This window comes from Aureobasidium pullulans, assembly GCF_000721785.1.
Source record: "Aureobasidium pullulans EXF-150 unplaced genomic scaffold scaffold_13, whole genome shotgun sequence".
In the NCBI taxonomy this organism is placed as follows: Eukaryota; Fungi; Ascomycota; class Dothideomycetes; order Dothideales; family Saccotheciaceae; genus Aureobasidium; species Aureobasidium pullulans.
Window position 1 is genome coordinate 484,659 of NW_021941033.1, and position 23,707 is coordinate 508,365.

General features: G+C 51.5%; 10 protein-coding genes across 10 annotated transcripts; 4 read left to right on the plus strand and 6 right to left on the minus strand.

Annotated features, from left to right (window-relative positions):
• Positions 1-200: 200 nt before the first annotated feature.
• M438DRAFT_375862 (uncharacterized protein) lies at positions 201-1,432 on the minus strand (the record flags this gene model as incomplete). Its single annotated transcript, XM_029908619.1, has 2 exons — positions 201-244; positions 301-1,432. 2 exons carry the CDS (start codon positions 1,430-1,432, stop codon positions 201-203), a joined length of 1,176 nt encoding a protein of 391 aa, XP_029759006.1.
• A 1,876-nt stretch (positions 1,433-3,308) lies between these two features.
• M438DRAFT_366797 (citron like protein) lies at positions 3,309-7,597 on the minus strand. The gene is made up of 2 exons (XM_029907907.1): positions 3,674-7,597; positions 3,309-3,612 (listed from the first exon to the last, which is right to left on the minus strand). The coding sequence occupies exons 1-2, from the start codon at positions 7,271-7,273 to the stop codon at positions 3,526-3,528; spliced, it is 3,687 nt and encodes a 1,228-aa protein (XP_029759007.1). The 5' UTR covers positions 7,274-7,597; the 3' UTR covers positions 3,309-3,525.
• Positions 7,598-7,961: 364 nt separating this feature from the next.
• Positions 7,962-9,153, plus strand: M438DRAFT_347054 (V-type ATPase). Its single transcript, XM_029905815.1, has 5 exons — positions 7,962-8,106; positions 8,158-8,175; positions 8,241-8,253; positions 8,310-8,676; positions 8,733-9,153. The coding sequence occupies exons 1-5, from the start codon at positions 8,050-8,052 to the stop codon at positions 8,773-8,775; spliced, it is 498 nt and encodes a 165-aa protein (XP_029759008.1). The 5' UTR covers positions 7,962-8,049; the 3' UTR covers positions 8,776-9,153.
• Positions 8,910-9,562, minus strand: M438DRAFT_366799 (uncharacterized protein; the record flags this gene model as incomplete). Its single annotated transcript, XM_029907908.1, has 2 exons — positions 8,910-9,358; positions 9,415-9,562. The coding sequence occupies 2 exons, from the start codon at positions 9,560-9,562 to the stop codon at positions 8,910-8,912; spliced, it is 597 nt and encodes a 198-aa protein (XP_029759009.1).
• A 168-nt stretch (positions 9,563-9,730) lies between these two features.
• On the plus strand, positions 9,731-13,957 carry M438DRAFT_347058 (uncharacterized protein). Its single transcript, XM_029905816.1, has 2 exons — positions 9,731-12,350; positions 12,519-13,957. Exons 1-2 carry the CDS (start codon positions 9,883-9,885, stop codon positions 13,858-13,860), a joined length of 3,810 nt encoding a protein of 1,269 aa, XP_029759010.1. The 5' UTR covers positions 9,731-9,882; the 3' UTR covers positions 13,861-13,957.
• Positions 13,958-14,703: 746 nt separating this feature from the next.
• M438DRAFT_347060 (uncharacterized protein) lies at positions 14,704-15,738 on the minus strand. Its single transcript, XM_029905817.1, has 4 exons — positions 15,705-15,738; positions 15,517-15,647; positions 15,414-15,471; positions 14,704-15,346 (listed from the first exon to the last, which is right to left on the minus strand). Exons 2-4 carry the CDS (start codon positions 15,633-15,635, stop codon positions 14,936-14,938), a joined length of 588 nt encoding a protein of 195 aa, XP_029759011.1. The 5' UTR covers positions 15,636-15,647; positions 15,705-15,738; the 3' UTR covers positions 14,704-14,935.
• A 593-nt stretch (positions 15,739-16,331) lies between these two features.
• On the minus strand, positions 16,332-17,766 carry M438DRAFT_347061 (DUF605-domain-containing protein). The gene has a single exon (XM_029905818.1). It carries the CDS (start codon positions 17,741-17,743, stop codon positions 16,655-16,657), a length of 1,089 nt encoding a protein of 362 aa, XP_029759012.1. The 5' UTR covers positions 17,744-17,766; the 3' UTR covers positions 16,332-16,654.
• Positions 17,767-17,971: 205 nt separating this feature from the next.
• M438DRAFT_276961 (thioredoxin-domain-containing protein) lies at positions 17,972-19,644 on the plus strand (the record flags this gene model as incomplete). Its single annotated transcript, XM_029900888.1, has 3 exons — positions 17,972-18,124; positions 18,175-18,182; positions 18,231-19,644. 3 exons carry the CDS (start codon positions 17,972-17,974, stop codon positions 19,642-19,644), a joined length of 1,575 nt encoding a protein of 524 aa, XP_029759013.1.
• Positions 19,645-20,543: 899 nt separating this feature from the next.
• M438DRAFT_382055 (uncharacterized protein) lies at positions 20,544-21,396 on the plus strand (the record flags this gene model as incomplete). The annotated part of the gene is made up of 2 exons (XM_029908909.1): positions 20,544-20,881; positions 20,929-21,396. 2 exons carry the CDS (start codon positions 20,544-20,546, stop codon positions 21,179-21,181), a joined length of 591 nt encoding a protein of 196 aa, XP_029759014.1. The 3' UTR covers positions 21,182-21,396.
• M438DRAFT_300147 (beta subunit of 3-methylcrotonyl-CoA carboxylase) lies at positions 21,338-23,706 on the minus strand. Its single transcript, XM_029902059.1, has 4 exons — positions 23,306-23,706; positions 23,092-23,253; positions 22,106-23,044; positions 21,338-22,054 (listed from the first exon to the last, which is right to left on the minus strand). Exons 1-4 carry the CDS (start codon positions 23,638-23,640, stop codon positions 21,763-21,765), a joined length of 1,728 nt encoding a protein of 575 aa, XP_029759015.1. The 5' UTR covers positions 23,641-23,706; the 3' UTR covers positions 21,338-21,762.
• Between the last annotated feature and the right edge of the window lies 1 nt (position 23,707).

Below are 23,707 nucleotides of genomic sequence, written 5' to 3' on the forward strand. Positions count from 1 at the left end.
ACATGGACCGAATCGCTCGATGGATGATTGGTTTGAGGGGGAATAAAACGAAGAAAAAATCCATCCGGCTGTCGTAAAAGAACAGATTCATCAAAAGAAACAGAAGGGGGAAAAAAAAACCAGAACAAGAAAAAGAAAGAAAACAAGATACAAAGAATCTAAAACATTCCAGCGTACTTTTACGATGATATCTCGTACGTCTATGATTCGCCAATGTGGCGTTCGTTTTCGGGTTTCCATGAGCCTGTCAAGTGGAGTCAGTAAATTTGGTCATGGCGTGAGCTGAGAAGAAGATCGTACCTTCGAAGTTATGCTTCACAAAAGCCATGGGGTCGTCGTCGTCACCAGCGCCCATCTGGCCAACTCCAGGGCTGAAACTCGTGATGGGAAGGACAACAACATCGCCGACCTTCTTGGCCTGTGTGATGCCAGTAAAGTGCTCCCAAGTAATGTTGCCCTTGCTCGTTGACATGTCGAAGTAATCCGGGTCGTTGAAGAAGGCGAAAACGGCATCGGTCCAAATGGCGGGACCAGTAAACTCGACAATTGACTCAATGGACGACTTGGTGAGCTTTCCAGCCTCCTTGCGACGCAGTGTTTCGTGGGCGATGGTGGCTACCAAATCGCGAAGGATGGGGTGACCGGGCTTCGATTGAATGGTCCACTGGCAGAACTGAATGCGACGCGAGTACCACTCGTGCCAGTCCGGACGGTCCGGGTCGGCTTCGATGCCAATGACCATGCCGTAGCTGGAGCGGGGGACCTCAGAAGGCACCCATTCGGTGGCACTCTTCAGAGCGCGTGTATCAATGTCCGAGTAGATGCCTCCTCTTGCCAGCAAAATCAGGTAACGGAAGAAATCGGCCTTGAGTACAGGGACGGGCATGGCGTCGTAGGCGGCCACAACATCAGGGACTGCGGCGTAGAGGTGACGAATCAAGTGGGCGGCAACATCGTCGGTGATGACTTCGTGCACAAAGGTAGGGTGCAGCTCGGTCCAAGCAGCCTCGCCAGGACGGAAGTCCTCGTCGAATTTGCCCGAGGCAGGAGTGACCTTCCAGGTTTGCCAGATGTATGCAGGGAACTTGCTCTCGGGGTCGTAAGGGAATTGGTAGGCCAATTGCTGTCGTAGCGGCATGGCATGCAGGTCCTGCAGCGATATTTGCGGGCGCTCCTTCTTGTAGTTGTTCTTTGCTTTCAATTCCTCGGCGGCGGCCGGCGTCGTCGAGCCTTGTGATGCTGCCGGTCGGGAGGTTATGGCGGCGGCAGGTGGTTGGTCTTGGATTTTGCGGTTGTCTGAATATGAGCCCGTCGGTTTCGGTGAGTTGACATTGAACGAGGCCGCTGTAGGTTGCGAATGAGAGCCTTTGAGCAGTATGAAGAAGGCCAGAACAATGACGGCCGTCAAAAGGGCCCGCTTGAACGTGAACATGTTGCGCGGTCGTCGTCGAGCGAATCGAGGGAGGGCGGGAAAAAGATGGAAGCGACGTGGATTAGCAGCGAGCGACGGGCATGCCACGTCTCTGTGAGCTGGAGGAAGGTGCTGAGGAGTCGGCCGGGGAGTGTGCAAAACGGATTGGGAATACGGGAACTGGGCGAGATTTTGGGCCGGAGCAGCTATATAACCTAGAGTGGGGAGTTTTCGTCGATCGGGGGATGGACCAGGGTGGATACCGCGCAGGGACTGCTACCTGCCAACAACGAACAACCCTGTTCTTTCTGATGCGCCCGCCGGACTGATATCTATGCAGCTTGCAGAAAGCAGCGAGAGCCTTTCCGCTGTAGACAGACGCAAGGGGTTGGCTGACAGTTGATCTGTTTGATTGTTGGAATACTGTCCTCAATTTGGGCCCGTATCACGTCAAAACTTTATCAACAGCCACGACTTGAAACGTCGAGTCGCAAAGGGGTGGGTTGAAGCGCGACGAGACACCAAACATAGGAACGCGTCATAGCCCTGTTGCCCTGCAAGGCATTGATAAATACGACCAGCCGCCCTTGACTGTGTCTCGCCTGCCTATCCCTCAAGAAGAACGCTTCTGCAACGTCTTCTACTCAATTGTCCCATCACGACGCGGACTTTCGCTATCACATGCATGCAATACTCTTACAGCATCATGCAATGCGTAAGCAGTGCTCTCTGAGCCTCTGTCGTGACCTTATCTTTCCGCAGCCACAACAGAGGGATCTGCTGGGATCTTTAAGGGGCGGCGCCGGCACTGCACAAGCGAAAAGCCACTGCCGCAGTCGACTAGCTGGTGCAGACCGACGCGGCCCAGATCTCCGAGTCATCCTCCTCTTTCTCAACTGACCGTTGACCACTGCCATGGTCGTGTACAACAAAAGGGTTATCTTTGGGATTGCTGTCTCACCAGAAACGACATCTCTCAACGATCAAAAGAGCCGAGAGTCATTGCCATTGTTTATAATTATCCATCTGCCTGCTACTGTCATCATGTGCAAGGTCTCAGCCATGTTAATATCGTGTTCGTGTTCCAATAGGATCAGCAGCAGAGCTGACGAAGCGTGCGTCGCCCTGTCCGCGACTCCAGACGGTTAGAGTTTGGAATATACGAGCCCTCTCAAGCCTCTATGGAAAACAAGAACACTTCTGAAAACCTTCCCTCCGCGTATCAGCTCTCGCTGTCCACGTTTCAAAACACCGGCGTACTGTAGATTGCGCAAACAACGTCCGTCATTTCTGCTGCTCGCTCCAAATGGCTAGAAACTCCCTTCCCTTGGATCGCTGTAGCAGAAAAAAGGCGAGCAGCAGACACCAAACAAACCACGTTGCTGTCAATCCACATGAGTCGATGACTTGTCGGACCCCGACAATGTCAACGTCCCTAGCTGCGTTCCTTCCCCTCTCAACCGCATACTTTGAACTCAACATCCCGTTTAGCCTCTCCGTGATGCTATTTTCCCGCTTTGTACCATCACCCAAAAATGGCTCACTCTTGTGCTTTTACTTTTATAATTCTCCGCTCCCGAAATTCGATCTCTGTTGTACACAGGAGCAGTCTCCGCTGCTTTGTCAGATGGACGTCGATCATTTGATGTTTCGTGTGTGAATTTGTTGGTTTGCTGCTTGGGTGACCCTGTCATTGTCTTCGATGTCACATCATGCTGTCTATTGACTCCCGATGGACAGGCTTGCCATAAGACAGAACTGTGCTTGTGCTGTTTGAGGACTATTAGCTTTCATCCATGTGGTGGGCATTTGCGGTATCATGTACGTTCATGTTGTGGGTCTTTGACATTCACTGGGACACAGTCACACTGTAATAGCATGAAAGTTGGAGTGTTTTCAACAATCGATGAGATAGTAAAATTTTGTCACAAGAGCTATCGAGCAATCGAGGTACGAAGCAAGGGTGATAGAAAAAAAGCACTTTGTTCTTTTGTGACTCGATTCGCTCCGACAAGTTTCTGTCTCAAATACGGAAAAGTAGAAGATAAAAGGTGAGAAAAAGAAGCAGAATACAACGACAGCAATGTTGACGACATCCCATAACATCATCTTCATCATTGTCTTGGTGATTGAGGTCGACCCCAGAAGTCCAGACTGGCAATAACATCCTCGCCCATCTCGTCTTCGTACGCATAGAGGATCTGTAGCACAATTCGTCAGTATACGCCTCTCTCTTGAATGTAATGTAGTATGAAGACCTACCTCTCTCGAGCTCGAGTGCAAGAAGCGTATGTTCTTTGCTGTCAAGATGCACACCAGCCCTCCCGTTTCCGTCAACCGCACCTCGATGAACTCCTGCTCGAATGCCAGGATGTATTTGTCGCCCCACGTAGCAAATGCCGTCGGCGCACCCTCCCAAATGATCTTCCAGTCGTTTCTCGCTCTCCAACCGTTCTTGTTGACGAAGAATGAGAAGTCCGTGTAGCATAGCAAGAACTCTGATGGAGTACGCTCAATGTAGATGGGCTTGACGTTTTCGCGGCGCACGACGAAATCGAGCGATGTATCGGCTTGATCGAGAAGTGATTGCGTCTCGAGCGTCTCGAGTGACACAATTTCGAAGCCCTTAGCACCTCCAACACAGAGCTTAGACCGCAAGAAGTGAATGCTATTCGACTCCATTGGTATGTAGAACTCTTTGAATGGCCGGAGCACTTCTTGACCACCTGCGAGCATTTTCGCCAGACCTGACTTCTTCTTGCCCTTCGACATGGCGTCCATCGGCTCATACACCTTGACCGTACTCGACAGTGATGAGGATTTGACGCAACAGACGAGCAATTGACCATTGCACATACCAGCATTGAAGTAGTTGGCATGGCAGATCTTACGCCCACGCTTAGAGGGAGTTGGCTGATTGTCTTCTGGGTCCAGAGCATCCAGGGGATATGAGTACATGACCTTGTCAGCAAGGACCAACAGGATTTGATGTTGTTCCAGGACGTCGATTTGCGATACCAGCTTGCAGTCCAGCATGCGTTTCGGCTTGTGTGAGGCGTCCTTGGGCTTGCGTTCTGCCACAAATACTCCGATATCCGTTCCGAGGACCAATTTACGGCCCCCGTCGATGGGCACACAGCAGTTGACGCGGTTGTTGGATGCGAAGTAGCCCTGACTGATATTTGTCTTGGTGAAGATGTTGCTGCGCTCCCGAAGCTTCTCTTGTTGGGTGTGAATGTTCTCCATCCACTTCTCCTTCTGAATTTGTGTCGAGCAGTACAGAGTCAATTCGTAACCACCTTTTCCAAGTCGCTTAAAGGTCAGAGGATATCCGTCTTCCTTTTTGGTCGCAGCGCTGGTAATAGTTCGAGCTCCAGGGATCATGCTAGACGATGGTCTTTTCGTGATGCCCAATCTTGGCAAGACCTCTTCCATTTGGGTAATGACTAGCAGTTCTAGCGGAATCGGCTTGCGGTATACCTTTTGTTCTTCACGCTTGTTGACCATTTTTTGTCGAACCAGTAGGACAGCGTGGTCGAAGAGATATGCCTGAATGTCGATCGTTTCTGCACTTGCCGTCTTCTTGAGACCACCCTTGAAGACCATTTGACGTCCTTCCTCAGTCAACTTGAGATCTTGGTATGGTACGTTAGTCCATTTCAAGTTCTGATTGAGTTGCGCAAGCTGTTGAATGTTTTCAGCCTTTCCGGACTCCTCGTTGACCCTTGTGAGAATAGCCTTGATCATGACAACGGCTCGGGGAAGGTCTTCCTTGTCCGGATTGTCCTCTTTGGCTTTCTTCAGGGCACCGTCGAGAAGTAAGGGATATCTGGCGAGACGAGTAGTAGGCTTGGTTAGGTAACCGTTCAATTCGAGTTTTCGCGACTCCTTCAGACGTTCTGTCTCCTCGACGAATTTGGCGAAAGCTGGGTTGCTAGATTTCTCCTTCTCGAACTCGAACTTTCCAAACAATTGATTGGCACCGTACTTGATGAAAGGAGTGAACTGAGGCACGTATTCCAGAAAGATGTCGCCGACGTTCCGTACAACAGGATTCTGCTGCTGTCTTCGAGTAAGAGCGCTGGCGAGTCTGACATTGACAGCATGAACCTCCTGACAATTCGAGAAAACGGTTCGAATAAACTTCTCACGCCGGTGTTCCGGGATTGGTGAGATGTTAGGGTTTCTAAGAGGCTTGATCCAGAAATCACGCAGGTACTCTAGATCCTTGACAAAGTCTCGTTCAGTGTACATGATTTCAGCGAGAACTTCTTGACGCTTCTTCTCCTCGTCATCAACACTGTCTGCAACGTCCTTGGACACAGTGTTGATCCATAATCTCTGTTCGGCTTCCGGCTCATCCCGTAGACTGGCTTGCGAACCCTCTCTTTTGAGTCCAGGCTGAATCTTCATGTTAAGACGCTGTTGCTGTTCGAGTCGCCTTGGGCAGGCGATAGAATAACACAGGTGATCGCGGGTACATGTAGGCGAGTAACACTCGGTTAGCAGCGTGAAGACACCGTTCACCTCGGCTGGCTCTTCGACCACGGCTTCCTTGAACTGGTAAATCTCGTTGGGCGAGTCACGCAGCCTATGTGCATAGGCAACCTCGTGGAAGAACTTCTGCGCATCTAGGGACCTGCCCAGGAGCAGTGCAAGGTTTCTGTCCGAAGTACGGATGATGTAGGCAATCAACTCGACGGCATCGTGGCCAGTAAAGGCATTCTTGTAGACCAGGCCGTCCTTTTCCTTCTCCGCCATTGGAATTCTATCGTAAAAGGCGGCGGCGACTTTGGAAAGAAGAGCACCGTAGACGAGGGAAGGGCGTCTCTGAGCTATCATCTGCCCGTTGTTTCCTTGAATCTGGCTGTTAGACCTAGTGGAGGAAGCGGTGATGGATGGTCGCGGAGACTGAGCTGCGCCTACAGTGGTGTCTGTGTATTCTGAAGGGGCCATTACGGTGGAAGCCATAGACATGGAGCGCGACTGGATGCTGCCCTGACTAGGAGTTCTACTCTTAGCCGCGATGAATGGATCCTGCTGCACTTCCGAGTCGCCACGTTTTCGCTGAGGTATGACACGACCACTCATAATCTGACTGTGATCTTGGTCGCGTGAGTACGAAGACATAGACATGGTACGTTCGTCAGTGGGACGATCGGGCACAACCCTGCCTTGTGCGGTTGTTCTTGCCAGATGATTACTCATGTATGGCTGCTGACGGAAGGCGTGTGCAGGAGCTATGTTGTAGCTGCTCTGACTATGCTGAGCAGGGAAGTTAGGGCGAGAGGTTGCGGCCATGGATTGAGAGCGGTAGTTGTCGGAATTGAGAGCAGGGCCTGGAGATGGCGCCATGGCAGGCCCGCCAGTGTAAGTGCGAGCATAAGGCTGCGAGGGCGGCGGACCACGCGGATCGAGACGTTGGGGAGCTGCGTATGGACGGCGATCTGGACGAAGAGGTTGTGGGAGGTACTGCGGCTGGGGCTGGCGGTGTGGTGACGGAGAGGAAGAGTACTGTTGTTGCGGTGGCTGCTGGTGTTGCTGAGGGTGTTGCGGATGGTGGTAGTCGCCGTTCTGGGTAGGAGGGGCATTGTAAGACTGCTGATGATGGGGAGGAGTCGGGCGAGGAGCGTTTTGCGGAGGAGGGTATGCTCGCATGGGCGGTGCTCGTTGCATGTAATCCGACATCTGCGACGACATGGTGGCGGCGCGTTCGGCAGGCGGTCTCATGGGCTGGGACAGCATGGTCTGCGAGCGACCCTGGCCTTGCTGGGCGGCACCTGGCGGGCCAAAGATGTTGTTATAGGCGGCCTCGCGCTGCTGCGACGAGGATCGGCCCTGCTGTTGCGAATATTGGGCCATTGTGAGCGGCACGGCTTAGCATCTAATACATCCGAGGGGGAGCAGAGGGCTGCCGGTTGCACAGGCGAGTGACGATGGAGTGTGTGGTGCCAGTTGGTCTTGAAACAAGGCGGCCCACGTACTCGACCCTCTGCTCAACTTTAAGTCCTTGTCCACGTGTGCCGGCTGAGGATGGCCCAAAAGACGATGGCTTATCGATGGACAAGAGGGCTGGGCGATTGCGCAATGGGAACAATGAGGGTGGCAGTTGTCTGGATGCTCGCACTAGACAGACTGTAAGTTGGTGGAAGGAAGATCTACTGCGATGGCGGACGCTTGTATATGCCACTGCCAACTTGCTCTGTGTTACAAGAGAGACAGCGCCGCTGGAGTGGTCCGAGCGTCTTCTCTCACACTTGCAGGAACATGTCTGCTCTCACTAATGTTATCCTGAGTCAATATGCTTCCCTGCAATCAAGCAGTCAGACACACCGTTTGTAGAGCTAGCACATGTGCTAGTAGTCCGCTCCTTCCACATTCCCGTCATAAACACCGAAACAAGGTGGGCATTGTTTGGGAAGGAAGATGTTAGTCACGTGCAGCGTTTCATGAGGCAGGTACGACTCGGAGCATCATCATTGCGGACCGACGTTGCTGCCGCAAGCAAGCCAGTTCCAGTCGACAATCGCTCTCGAGACGACACACCACGCGCCGTCCGCCATACCGTACCCAACTGCTCCTTGTCCACGTTCTCCGTGCCCCCTCCACCAGAAGCGACCTTTCACAACTCATTCGCCATGTCGTCGGACGCTCAACGCGAGCTCGCCCCTGCCTTTGCGCCATTCTTTGGCATGGTATGTGAATCCCATTGCCTCGAACAGACATGTTAGCTGACAAAGATCCAGGCTGGTATTGCCTTTGCTGTAAGCATATAACTTCTCGTCAACATCTCACGAACATCCAACTAACGTGTCGCCTTGCTCAACAGATGATTTTCGGCTGTACGATGCACCCTAGATCCCTCATCTCTGTCTGATGTACTGACCCTCTATCTCAGGCGTTGGAGCTGCATTCGGCACAGCAAAGTCTGGTATCGGTATCGCTGGTGTCGGTACCTTCAGATCCGACCTGATCATGAAGTCGCTTATCCCTGTCGTCATGTCCGGTATTATCGCAGTCTACGCCCTGGTCGTCGCCGTCTTGATTGCTGGTGACATGCGTCCTCCTCCCGGCACCCACTACAGCTTGTTCACAGGCTTCATGCACCTTGCATGTGGTCTCTCGGTCGGCCTGACAGGTCTTGCTGCCGGGTACGCCATTGGCATCGTTGGTGACATGGGTGTGAGATCGTACATGCAGCAATCACGAATCTTTGTTGGCATGGTCCTGATCCTCATTTTCGGCGAAGTCTTGGGTCTTTACGGGTATTTTACAACACGCCTCTTCTCTTTTCGTGAACAGACACTGACCCACTTCATAGCTTGATCGTTGCCCTTATCCTCAACACCAAGAGCAGAGCCTAGACGTGCCTCCTCCGTCCGCTGCTCCCCTAAAACCACCTCCACACGCTGTACCATATACCAAATAACAATCATCCAAATCATACCGTCAATAGAACTTATCACAATGAGATATATGCGCGTAGCAAGCCACGACTCTAGTAGTCTTGAACTCCCGTCTCCCCTTTCTTCTCGCCTTCGCCTACAAACTCGGCTTCTTCTTGCTCGAAGTAGTTCTCTTCTCTTTCTCTTCTGTCCCAGTCCAAGTCGTCATAGCGTTCGTCTTCGTCGACAACCTTGTAGTCGAAGTCTTGGTCTTCGCCACGAAGGAAGCGCATCTCGACGTATTCGCGCCACTTTGACAGCCCTTCCTCTTTTGTCTTTGGTCTATCTTCCTCATCTTGTTCCACAGCCGTGATGGCGCCTGATGCATCTCGTCGATATATCAGGGGACTGTTGGGGTCTGGATGGTTTAACGCTTCGATCTTGGCCTCGGAGCGCATGAGATCAGCTTCCAACATGCCCGAATATCCCTTCTCGCGTCCATCGGCTTCTCGTTCGGCCGCGCTTTGGAAGCGCCTTATCATGCGATCGTATAATAGAGGATCTGTTGGACTGGTTGGTATCAGGGAAATCAGTCGTATACACACCACGCGTCAGCACCTGCAAGCTCGAGGCTGGGCGAATCAAAGTAGTCGCCATTCTGTTCCAGATATCTGCGCCTTCGAGTCTTGACACGGATGCGTAAAGTGTGCGCTACTTCGCTTTCTTGCGCATCGTTTGCTTGGCCAGCGGAAGGGAAATGTGGCATGTCCGGCGAATGCTGCAATAAAGATGAATGTGAAGGCTGCGTTGGATGTTTCCCAGACGGATGATGATCAAGCCGAGGCAGTTGCGACTGCTTGCGACTTGCTTGGCTTTTGGGAAGCCACGCCGCCACGCGGGCAGGCTTTCTCACCGTTCACAATGCCACAGTAGGCAGCAGCTTTCGGTCGCCATTTCCTCCTCTCTTTTCATATGGCTGCCTTCCACATGCGACTCTTGATAGATGCAAAAGTCGTCCGTCAATCTCTACATGGATTCCTCGATATGATTTTTGCGCCATAATATTAATAACAACCACCGAGCGCAATGGCGACCTTAGGATATAATCACAATCTCACGCTCCTTTACAACGACACCAAAAGAAAGGCTGCCATCAATGTAGATAAGCAGGAGCCGAGCCCCGCTTCTGCCAGGCTTCATCGCAAGCTCCATGCGCAGACTGATCGCCTAGTAACTTGGGGTCTGGAATGGGCAGAGGAAACGAATGACAGCATCGACGAGTCTATCGAACGAGCTGGTTTCACCGAGAATGTAACAAACGTCCTAGGCAACATTAAGGAAATCCTTGAACAGGCCGACAGACTTTCATCATGTAATTCTGGATCTGACAAGGTCGTCTTCAACCAAGATCGCTATCAAGACCTACTACGCGACTTGACCTCCTCTGTCGACATCCTTTATGACCTTTCAGCCTCTCGCAGAGCCATCGCCAGAGGCACATATCCGAACTTGAGTGATCACCCTCACGACATCGCTAAGCATGGTCTTCACATGCCTAAGATCCCCTTCGACGCAGCGAGTTTCGCCTCGTCGGAGAAGACCTTAGTTAATACGCAATTTACCCGACCGACCCTATCTCCCTATGCTGGACTCCCAGCAAGTATCAACCCACAGGCCTTGATGCTGCCCGTGGAAGGGCCTCCCCCTTACGAATATCTCGGCATTCCTTCGACTGCTAGGATGATGGGTAGACTGAGCAAGTCTCTGGCACCTGAAAGTGTTCGCAACGTTTTCAGAGACATCACGGATGAATACGTGTGGGTCATGGTTGAGTTTGAGAATTACGATCCGCTGTACCGTGACACAGGCGTATCTCCACCGCTTACACGAGTAGAGAAGCTGGCTTCCTCTCTGAACATGTTATCCAACAGAGGGAATCTGAGGCTACTCGGTTACGTGGAAGATCCACAGCAACCTCGCATAGGACTGGTCTACGATTATCGCACTGTTCAGCCACTCCAGTCCGAGGATATCCGCCCAGTCACACTGATGAATCTCATCTTGTCTGCGACACAGGCCACAAGACCAGTCGACATGTCGAATGCTACACCATTCTTGGAAGACAGATTCCGAATAGCATTACGTCTTGTTGAGAAACTAAGAGACCTGCACGCCGAGAATTATGTCCACGGCAATATTCACAGCGAGAGCATTGTGTTCCTCCAGCAAGGCCAATCATCGCAACCTCGACAAAGCGAATTGCATCGACCTGTGATCTCAGCATTCGACATGTTCTCCAGGAACAGGATTGAATACGGAGACTCCTCACCAAGATCCAACATCACAAAGCACCCAGAAGACACCGGAGGCGAGATTGATGATGTCACGGCTATTAGATATGATCTCTATCAAATAGGTCTTGTTCTATTGGAGATCGGTCTTTGGAACCCTATCAATGACTACTTCAAGGAGAAGTACACACTCAAGGATTTCAAACTCAGACTGGAGAAGCTATACATACCAAAGCTCGCAAGCAAATGCGGGTCTCTCTATATGCGCGCAGTGCAGACTTGTTTGCGATGGGCCGATAATGATGACGTTGGAAGTATCGGTATCGAAGCCGTGTATGACAGCATCCTAGTCAAGCTCCAGCGCTGCTGCTTGCTAGACGAAACAGAACCTCTCGAGGTTACTCAGATTCCTGCCGGATTCTTGCAGCCACAAAGCAGCTCAGATGGCTTCCAAGCGACGAAGAAGAAGCGTCGTAATGCTTCGCCTACACGTCACGCTCTTGCCGAGTCCCTCGATCTCAAAGCTGCCGAGAAAGCCTCGGTGGCATCCTACCCGTCCGCCATCTCAAGTTCTGTTGGACCTCGCTCGCCGATCCTCTCGATGCTCAGTGCAAAGTCGATTAGATCCAATTCGACAAGCGCGGAGTCGGTCAGGCATATTTCTCAACCCACAACTCAAAGTTCGACTCCTATACCACAATCAGATCGTTCTTCTGCTATTCCCGGTACTCAAACAATGCCGGCAGCCGATCCATTCCCTTTCTCGTTCCGTGACTACCGTCGTAAAGTCGTGCTTATCCAATCACGATGGCGCGAGAGAAAGGCCGAAGCGTGTCGCAAGGTTCAGGAAGGGGGTCAGCCTCCGCAACATCAAACTGATCAACGACCGGTTGCTCCAACAAGCAGATGTCGCTTCTTCCCCGTCTCACTTCCGCAATCCATTGTGGAAGAGTGGCATTCAGACATTGGTCTTCGCCTTTCATGCATCATCGAACGAGCATTGAAAGGTTCCCCTGAATCCTCAAGCATCGATCTCGTCAGCGTTGGCCACGATGCCTTTTCTGCAAAGCCAACCATCATCGTGACTTGCACCAATACGGCAAGAGTCAAAGCAGCACTCAAACGCAAGTTCCATTACGATCGCACAATGTTCGACCTCAAAGTCCGTCAAGGCTGTGTGTCGCTCTCAAGAGCCAAATCAAGGACCTGCGGCAAGGGTGATACAGCCAAGCGAAGTCTCGCAAGAGGTGACGGAAGCGAAAGGTACACATCATGATTCTCCTTGTCTCTTTTTTTTTCACAGGCGCTTTTTGTTTCCATGCTCGATACCCATACCATTTCTTTTTGATACCCAATACTGTTATTTCATTCACACAATGAAGCTCAAGAATCTCAGTCATGCCATGCTTGAGGCTGACGAGTTGTATGTAGTAACATAACCCGACCAATGAACCCATTCTGGCAAGAGCGTCCTCTTTGCGGTGCATCGATTGGAGCCTACCTGCCAGATCATGGCCACCTTGAACCAGTCTCCTTCGGTGGTATAGTCAAAGTGGATGACAAAGAGTATGGTATGAGTGTACACCATATGCTCGAACCTCCGACCGACGAAGAAGAGTCTACCGACTCGGAGTCAGACTCTGATATCGATGAACAGGCCGATCAAGGTGCCACTCGATCAAGTGCAAGAGCTTCAGGACAGACCTTGCCACGTTTGGCGACCGGATCAAACCATGATCATGGATACATGAGTGATCTCTCATCGGTCTCTGGCGCAGATTCAGACGACGACGGGTATATATCCTCCGACTTTGAAAGCGACGTCTCCGAAGACGAAGGTGCTGGAGACAGACCGGGTGTTACTGTGTCCTCATTCACCACGATACAGGTGACTCAGCCAGCCTTTGGAGATGCCGTAGCCGAAGACCTCCACGCCGACGACGCAACCACAGAAGAACTAGATGAAGACCACCTCGCCTCTTACAAATTAGGCAAAGTCTACGCATCCTCCGGCCTCCGCCGCTGGAACCAAGATGGCCGACGCTTCGAAATCGACTGGGCACTCCTTGAACTCGAACCTCCCCGCCTTCAACCCTACAATCTCATCCAGGGCGGACGACGCCACTGCAAGTCTCCGGTATCTTTCAAACCAGATCTCAAATTGCCAATCTGCAGACGCAACAATCTTTACGCTGCAGAAGAAGACTGGTACCCTACTTCCATCATTCCCTCTTCCCAACTCGCAAACCTTGCAGTCCACTGTCTGGGCCGCACATCCGGTCTCGCCTGTGGTACGATCAGTGCAGCCATGTCTTTTGTGAAAATTAAAGGGCGTAAAAATTTCTCCCTCTCTTGGACTGTCGTGGGTGACTTCGGCGTCGGAGGAGACTCAGGTGCTTGGATAGTCTCCAACACAACCGGACAAGTTGCCGGTCACGTCCTTGCCGAACGCCAAGGTTTAACTTATATCTGCGCCATGAGTCTATTGTTCGAAGATATCAGGGACACTCTGAGGGTAGGAAGGATAAGTCTACCCGGGGCGGAAAAGGTTGTGGCTTCTGCAAGCCAGGTAGATAAGGTGGACAGGGCAGAGGGAGTCATGTATACGACTGCTTTACCGACGAGGGAGAGGATGGGCTTTTCGACAACGCAGAAGGGTGATGGCAAGAGATTTTTCGATCCTGGGTCGGCGTCTAGGACGAAGAGTAAGGCTGCCGAGGCCGCGATATCGAAGCCGAGGACGAGTTGGTGGACGCAGAGTGTTAGGAATTGATGAAATCAGAGAAATACTATTCCCCTGTCATACAAGTTGAATAAACTCTTGCAGAGACAGCTTGCTTACGCCCGTCTTCTATGCAATGTCCAGGCCCTCTCTATCATAAACCAGTCTGACTCCTATGGTCAATGGTCTTAAAATCGTACAGCCACCTACCTTGATAGACCCTCGAGCAACGTCGTCTGGGATAGTAAGATGAATAAATGTAAAGTCTCAGTCCTGTTTCAAACACTACCAAGACATCTCTCTGTGCTGGCGCAAATCGTTGCAATGTCTTTGTCCGTTTAAGACATTATCTAACACCCGATACTGGCAAGTCAGAACTTACTATCTATATCCCAGAGCCAACATGTAAGTTTCCAACAGACACTGCAAATAATCAGCATAATAAAGAAGCAACCATATCCCTCCAACCAAAACAGCAATCAAAAGTCATTTTCCAAGCCATCAACCCATCTGGCTACTTTCAACGACTTTGAAATTCCTCCCGTGTTTCTACTACCACTACTACTACCCTGCCAGCCACTATCAACACCTACCATTTCTTGGGAAATGATTTCTGCTAATCAGGTCAGATTTCCTTCTTGTGATTGCTTCCAGCGACTTGGTAACGGGGCTTGCAATGCAATCGTGCGCGTTGTGCTGGAAAACTGTCCGGATTGGGCTACCGGAGCTGTTATTAAGTAAGTGGAATATTGTGATTTCGAATCGTAAGAATCGTGCCATGACTGACGGTGAGTAATGTTAGGAGTATCAGGAAACCGATAATAGGTAACCCTTATTACTATGTCATTGTTCATTACGATACTGATGGCTATGGCTCATCTCTTGGTAATCTTACGATCCCGGCATAGGTTTGAGCTGCGCAAGAGCTGGTGTTCCAGAATCGGCGTCCGGGTTGAGTTCGAGTCTGCTCGAAACAGGTTTCTCTGACACACCACCATAGTAGCTTATGGTATAGGATAGTATGTCACGATGAAGAAAGCATCGTGGCGTTGTTTAGAGTACATATTGTATATACTCGGTGTTCTAGCATTACAGCATGTTGCGCTGTTGCAATGTTCCCATCCATCTACGCATAGTCAAACACAGCAGCGCTAAGCAACCCAAAGTAATGATAGAGCATTTCCTTGTTGCCGAGTTTGGCCGCTTCACCCATGCGTGACCTGAGTCTTCTCGCCTCAGGTTGGCTCAGGGCATCGATGCCGAAATCGCGGGCCATGTTGGCCATCATCCTGCCGAATTCCTTCATGATAGCTGTCGGCATGTAACTATCTGCATCTTCGGAGTTGATTCGATTCTCCATAGGTTCGACCGTGAGTTCTGGTGGGGAGTCAAATCTCTCTTCTTTCTTGAGTGGAAGCTCATCTTCTTCGTCGTCGGAGGTCAGGTCGATGACAATGCCACGCTCTCGAGATTTTGTGAAGTAGTCGGATGTTATCTTTTGAGGCAAGGTGCGATGGTCGATCGCGTTGGCATCGGTCTTCAGATAAATTATGTCAGCTGTTGATCGTTTGTGTATGATCTAATTCGAGGGAAGGAAAGCAGACCTTGGTCTTGTCTCCGAAGTCGTCGGTTCCAATGGCATCGTGTGTTTCATTGTCGACGCTAAGTATGTCAGTCTGGCCCTAGAGAGCGATGGGTGTTGCTCACGCGACAAAGTTGACGTTCATCGACTTGGAAATGGAACCATCTGTGTACTGGAAGCCAAAACTCCCTTGCCCTCGGTGCTTCAACAGGGCAAGCATTGGCTTATTCTTGATAGTGATCATCAGGGTACACAACTTTCAGAGCGGTCAGCTTTACACGGCTCCCGCTCGAGGAGTTGGTGCTTCACTTACAAAGATTTTTGTAGGTCTACCACGAGCGTAGTCCCACACCTCGACAGGCAGGTACTGCACCAGAGAGTGGTCACATTGCTTCTTTGTTGTGCAAGCAGAGCATTGAGCATTATATCTCAGTTCTTCGTCTGATGATACGGCATGGCCATAACGACCACCAAAGCTGATCAGGTAGAAAGGGAATCTGTCTTTGTAGCCGTGGGCAAAGTTGTGTTGTGCCTTTTCGACCAGCGCTTGCAGGCTGATGAATCCGCAAAAGGCCTGTGTCGGTTCGTCGCAATAGCCTATCCAGATGTTCTCATGTCCGAATGGATTATCCTGGAAATGGTTATGCGAGCCATCGGGGTGGTCGTCAGGGGCGAAGCAGACGCGAGGCGGCATGTCTTCGATAATCGGTGTGAGGATGTGATAGCTTGCAGCTAGGTTGACGTGTTTGGAGGTTGGATGGCAAGATCAATACAAAGGATGGAGCGGCTCGTGAACGATATGGGCTGCATTGAATCAAAACACGGAAGGTGGGATCGGGTCAGGTCAAGTGGGCAGCGACTGCCATCTCATCACAAACGACACATCTGCAAAGAGTCTCAATCGGTCAATTCGGATGGCACAACACACCTTTGAAACAGTCAGTCACAAACACATAATTCACATCTTTACACTAGTGTCGCTCTAATAAAAACTGTGCTCATGCTTTCGTCAGCACTTGGCAAAAATTATTGATCCAGATAGAAATCATAATCAATGTTGTTGGAAAATTGTGATAAAATGTGGTGATGTTACACAAGACGAACAGCTCGCGGAACCTCGCATATCGCCAAGAGCAAACAGCTGCACAAGGCATGGGACTAAATCCAAGATTGTGACAGGGGTATGATGAGCGTAAGGAAATGGGTATCTGTACAATAAAAACATCATGTGCGATGAACTAACGTGCATGGACGCACTGGACTCTAGCTTGCGCCCAGAGTCTGAAGTGCCAGCCTGAGCTCCTTGACCGCAGTATCAACATCCTCGAAGTTCAGAGCCGACATGGCCCATTTCGCATGCTTCTGAGCCAAGGTGATGGAATCATCGTCTGTTCGATAAGTGCCAGGAGCCACAGCTTGTACAGGTGGAAGTGGCACAGGAGCAGCTGGTGGTGGTGGCGGCATGGCTACAGGAGTATGTATGGGTATCGAAGCAGGTGGTTGTGTGGGTTGTGAGTAGTATTGCGAGGGCGATACTGGGGCGTCCAGTGATTGAGATGGAGCCGAAGGTATGAAGGGAGTGGCTGGGTTGGCTGAGGGGGCGTTCGATGCAGTAAAATCCTCGGGGAAGGTAGGCGCGGACGGAAAGTAACCGCCACCGACCGAGTTCTGGCGAGGGTTTGTGGCAGATTCGATGGGCGAGACCTGGTCTTGAGTGGGTAGAGAAGTGGTGGGGTCGGGCTGAGTGACCGAGGCAGGACGTGAAGGGTATTGGCTCTCGGGGGCGCTCTCAACGGTGGGAGGTTGGTACGAGTCTTGTGCGGAAGCTACTGGAGGCTCCTCGTCGACAGGATTGGAGTCGTTGGGGTCCTCACTGGCCTTGATGGCTTTGGCGATGCGTACGGCGTGGAACTTTGCATACTTTGACTTTGCCGTGATGTCAGGGTCGATGGGAGCCCAGATGGACATGTTCAGGAGATCGAAGAAAGTGACGGCGGCCTGGAAGGTATCGATGGTCTGGCGCGAGGCCTTGTTGGTGTGGATGGCATCGTCGCCGCGTTGGAACGTGTCAAGTGCGAACTGCTCGATGTATGCCTTTGCCGCAATGTCGTCGACGATGGCGTCGTTACCCGCTTGCTCTGTCTTGGTCTGCTCCAGCTTGTCCATGAGCGTTGTCGTATACTGCATGCACTCATCGTCGGCAGAGTGTAAGCCCTTTGAGAGGATCTGGTCGATGATGTAGTAGTTGCACCAGTATGACACGATGGGCTTGTGCTTCTCCAACTGAGCCGCACGCACCGCGAAGGGCGTGATATCCTTGATCTTCAACTTTGCTGGGAGGGAGGCGGCCATTTTGGTCGTGTATGCGATAAGGCAAGGAAGGTGGAATGATCAGGTACCAAGATTTGGGACAGGGTGATGGATCATGACATGGCGCGGGGAAGCCTCGGTTTCGGGGGTGCTCGAGCCACATGTCACCTTGATGCCTGCCTCATTTACCAAAGGACAAGTTGTCTACTTCAGAGACAATCTTCTCATCAGACTTGAGACTCCATCTAGCACCTAAACACCGTTGCCATCATGGTGAATCTTCAGTCATTGACTGTCGCCGCGGCTGGTCTGCTACTGCTGCCCTCGTCGCAAGCTGCCGGCCTCTATACCAAGAACTCGGGCGTGCTCAACCTCGATGCTAGAAGCTATCGTTCTTTGATTGCTAACTCGAACCACACTTCGGTAAGTCGTCGTTCACTAACATATTGACCGTCATACTGATGGAAATATAGATTGTCGAGTAAGTTGTTTATCTTGTACTCTCACCACTCAATCTCATTTCATCTAGATTCTACGCTCCATGGTGCGGTCACTGTCAGAGTCTGAAGCCTGCCTACGAGAAAGCCGCCAAATCTCTCGATGGTCTTGCCAAAGTCGCTGCCGTCAACTGCGACGAAGAAGAGAACAAGGCTTTCTGCGGCAGCATGGACGTCAAGGGCTTCCCCACCTTGAAGATCGTCCGTCCCGGAAAGAAGGCTGGAAGACCTTCGGTCGAGGACTACCAGGGTGCGAGAACCGCAAAGGCCATCGTTGAATCCGTCAAGGAGAAGATTCCTAGTCATGTCAAGAGAGTGACAGACAAGGACTTGGATGACTGGCTGACCGAGAACAACTCTTCGGCCAAGGCCATCCTGTTCAGCGAGAAGGGTGTCACCAGTGCACTTCTCAAGGCTGTGGCCATTGACTTCTTGGGTTCCATCTCAGTTGCTCAAATCAGAAGCAAGGAGGTCAACGCAGTCTCTCTCTTCGGCGTTAGCTCTTACCCCGCTCTTGTTCTGCTTCCTGGCGGCACCAAGGACCCCATCCCCTACTCAGGCGAGATGACCAAGGATTCCATTACCTCGTTCTTGTCTCAGGTTGCTAAGCCCAACCCTGACCCTGCTCCTTCGTCCAAGTCCAAGTCAAAGCCCAAGGCTTCATCGAAGGACTCCAAGCAGTCTTCCAAGGCTTCGTCTCAGTTCTCCAAGGCATCATCTTCTCATCGTTCCGACGAATCTGCTAGTGTCAAGGCCTCCCAGACTGCCGAGACACTTGAGGAGAACAGCAACCCTACCGAGAGTCCGAACCCTCGAGTCAACACTGATGATGCTCAGAAGCCTATCAAGGTCCCCGATGTTACTCCTCAGATCACTACTCTCGATACCCCCGAGTCTCTCCAGCAAAGCTGCTTGACCTCGAAGTCTGGTATTTGCATCCTGCTCCTTGCTCCGTCTGCCTTTGTTCAGACCACAGACTCGCCCGTCGCCAAGGCTGTCGATGCTCTGTCTGAATATCACCACAAGCACACCAAGCGTGGAGGCAAGCTGTTCCCCTTCTACAATGTGCCCGCGTCTGCGTCATCCGACCTGCGCTCGGCACTGAGCCTGGCCGACGATACTCTTGAGATTGTCGCCATCAACGGAAAGAAGGCCTGGGTCAAGCGTTACGCTGGTGTCTCTGATGTCAGTCACAACGCCATTGACACTTGGGTTAACTCCATTCGCATGGGCGAGGGCAAGAAAGAGAAGCTGTCCGAGAGCGTCATAGTCGAGGCGGCCGCAAAGCCAACTCCACCCGTTGCTGAGAAGGCTAAGAAGACCGAGAAGGCTAAGGAGAAGGTCGATGTTCAGATGGAAGAGCTCACCGATGAGCAGTACGAGCAGTTGATGAATGCTCACAACCTGAAGCCTGTGGAAGAGTCGGCCACTCACGATGAGCTCTAGTTTCTTCTATCTCCTGACTCCCTGTGTGTAATAACATTAATTATCGACACCCTATGCATCTCCTTCAGACATCACGAATGAAGCTCATGTCACTGACCTCCATGCGCTCCAGACTGTTGTCTATGTCCTCTTACCGGCCGTTCAGACGTGAAGCTGTACTAGAAGGTCCAGACAGATCTTCAATCTGTTAGTATCGTCTACATGGAAGATGTTTCGTGAGAATGGTATGTCAATCATCATGTGAATACACGGCAGTGGATGGTGAGGCAAGAAGGCATACATCGAATTCTGCGGAGGAAGGCAAGAGAGAAAGATATTGCATAGACACAGGATGCAATTGATCCGCGAATCATCTTCAGTGCGATGTCAAATCTCTCGTGCTTTCTCAAAAACCGCTTCTCGACCCGACGACATCATCGTCGTTCACAACAAACACCGCGCACTCGACCCCTCGACTCCTCGACACACACTATCTCTTCACTCGCCCTGACCCGACCCCTCGACACACACTATCTCGTCAATCGCCCTGACCCGATCCCTCGACCCCTCGACTCCTCGACTCCTCGACACATACTACCTCGTCATTCGCCCTAACCCGACCCCTCGACCCCTCGACTCCTCGACTCCTCGACACATGCTATCTCTTCACTCGCCCTGACCCGACCCCTCGACACACGCTATCTCGTCATTCGCCCTAACCCGATCCCTCGACTCCTCGACTCCTCGACACACACTATCTCTTCACTCGCCCAACCCGACCTCTCCACCAACACCGTCTCTTCAACACCGTCTCTTCAACACCGTCTCTTCAACACCGTCTCTTCAACCACGAACAAAGATCTTCTCATCACAAACAACTCTCTTCCACGTCAACAACGACCTGACCATAAACCGCAAAGATGGTCAACCCCAGCTCCAACTCCAGCTCCAACCCCGTGTCTACCACTAACACCACTCTCGCTCCCCTGATCGCCCAGGCAAATGTCATTGCCACCCAGGCCCGCTCTCGTCAGGACTACTGGGCCAATTTCGCCATCCGCTCAGAGGCCAACCTGTCCAGATTCGATATTGCCAAGCGTCTTCTCGTCAGCGACTCTGAATTCGCCCTCAAGCTGCTCGAGCTGGCTGTTGAAGTTGCCGAGAAAGTCGAGATTGACCGTGAGGAATTGGTCAAGGAGAAGGATGTGCAGATGGAGGAGTTGAAGGGCGTCAAGGAGGACATTGGAATGTTCGAGAGGTTTGTATCTTCTTTTCTAACCTGACCTATTCTCTTCACCATCTCAGAAAACTTGCTGACAAGGTGAACATCAGTGTCTACGAGCAGAAGAAGGCCCTTGACAAGGCCACCGCTACCTTTGAGTACCACGCCAACGCCTTCGCCAGCAAGGCTATGGGTATCATCAACCCCCAGGAGGAGCGCTTCGATGAAGTGGTCGCTCGCAACTATGAGCTCGAGCAGAAGCTCGAAGTTCTCGAGAGCCAGGCTGCTGCTGTTCAGAAGATGAAGGAGGACATGGAGAAGGAGCTCGAGGGATAGATGCTCTCGCTCCAAACATCTTCACGTTACACTATTGACGTAATTCAAGAACGGGGCGTCGAGACGACGAGTGACTGCTGGTTCTGTCACTTCTTCACCGTCGACAAGGAAAGAGCGCAGGTAAACAAAAGGAGCAGTGAGGGCCGATCGATACTTCTCTATCAAATTGAAATTACTTCTGCCCCTTGAACAAATTGAAATAAGTGATTGTGCTTTCCCTCCATCATTTCATGATCGCTTGTTACTTGAGAAGACGCATGTGAACGATCATCTTGCGAGTGATATATGATGGGAGACATTCACATGATGTGGACGGATTGACCCGGTCCCCGAACTCCAGCTCCCCTGTAAGCCTTCTAACCTCGCTGTAAAAAGGCAGGATACTTTTGATGATTGGGTATTTGTCCATTGAGAGCAGCTCTTCTTCTTGATCTCTTTGGACAACTACATGGCTCCCAAAAATATTGTGCCTTTTGACAGCTGTTTCATGAGATGTCTCGCCCAGCTGAGAGCTGAGTTCTGGTACAATTTACCAAGCCAGCATGATCAGAAGAGTGATTCATTAGAATATAGCGACTAAACTACATCCTAAACACACCCCATTCCGTCTTCTTGTCCTCGGTGCTACCGGACATAGCAGCCTGCAATCCCATAGCAAGCACTCTTCTCGTATGCGACGGAGGAATGATTCCATCGTCCCAGAGTCTGGCTGTTGCGAATGTGGACTCACTCTCGCGTTCGATGCGATCGCGAAGTTTGGGGTCGACTTTCTTGCCCACGGCTTCCATGACTGAGGAGAGTTGTTCGGCGCCCATGACGCTGGTTTTGGCTGTGGGCCAGGCCCAGAGGAATCGTGGGGAGTATGCGCGACCGCTGGGAGGATGTTAGTGTTGGTTTGAGTGTATGGGAGATGGAGGTACTTGCCACATGCCATAGTTGCCTGCTCCTGCTGAGCTACCAAAGACGACAGTAAACTTTGGCACATCGGCACAAGCAACGGCTGTCACGAGCTTAGCGCCATTCTTTGCAATGCCGCCCTTTTCTGCATCGCGGCCGACCATGAAGCCGGAGATGTTTTGGAGGAAGACGAGGGGGATGCGGCGTTTGTTGCATAGTTGGACGAAGTGTGCGCCCTTGAGTGATGATTCGGAGAAGAGGATGCCGTTGTTGGCGACGAAGCCGACTTGGTGACCTTGGATGCGACCAAAGCCTGTGACCAATGTGCTGCCGTATAGAGGCTTGAACTCTGCGAATTCGCTGCCGTCGACAATGCGGGCGATGACTTCGTGGACGTCGACTTGTGTCTTCAGGTTCGTGCCCATGATGCCATCCAGCTCGGCAGGGTCGTAAAGGGGTTCTTTCCAAGGCTCCGGTTTGTGTACTGAAGGAGGATAGTTGAGGTTGGCGACACAACGACGGGCTAGCACGAGGGCATGTGCATCGTCAACGGCGAGGTAGTCTGTTACGCCACTGGTCTCGCTGTGAAGTCTACCACCCCCCAGATCTTCTGCGCTGACCACTTCTCCAGTGGCAGCCTTGACTAGAGGTGGACCAGCGAGGAAGATATGGCCCTGTTCTTGGACGATGATGCTCTCATCACTCATGGAAGGAACATATGCTCCTCCAGCTGTGCAAGGGCCCATGACGACGGAAAGTTGTGGAATGCCCATAGATGACATGTTGGCTTGGTTGTAGAAGATTCGACCGAAATGATCGCGGTCAGGGAAGACATCGGCTTGGTGAGGAAGATTGGCACCTCCACTGTCGACAAGGTAAATACACGGCAAACGGTTCTGTTGAGCGATTTCCTGTGCTCTGAGATGCTTCTTGACTGTGACGGGGTAGTATGTGCCTCCCTTCACACTGTTATCGTTAACAGATGTCCCCTAAGAGTTGGAAAGATGACTTACGTGCTGTCATTGGCAACGATCATGCACATGGTGCCTTCGACTGTGCCAATTCCCGTCACAATACCTCCAGCTGGAACTTCTTCTCCAGGATATACCTCATGGCCAGCCAGAGCAGATAATTCGAGGAAGGAAGTACCAGGGTCAACCAGGGCAGTGATGCGACTGTGATAATTAACTCTCTGTACGAACTGATGTTTTTCGAGGCATGACTTACTCTCGTACCAACATCTTTCCCCTGGCGATATGTTTCTCGCGTGATGATGCAGATCCTCCTACTGCAGCGTCACGGTGTAGAGTAGCGAACTTGTCGAGAAGCTCTTGCATTGACTTCTTGTTGTCGACATAGCTTGTCGAATTTGTGTCAACAGCTGTTTGTATCACTGAGATCTGAGCAGCCTGATGGCGAGATGTGTATGTCGCTGCTGTCCTGGCTCCGAGACATGTTCTTGAGGTAGATGTTTGAAGTGGCTGTTGAAGAGTTCTGTTTCGAAGCAAAGGTGATTGAAGAGTTGAGGCGCGCAGCCATCGGGCCGGCACAGCTGTAATCATAGTGTATACAGTTACATCACCTTTGGAGATGGGCGATTATTATCATGTCCACACAGGTGGCCGAGTC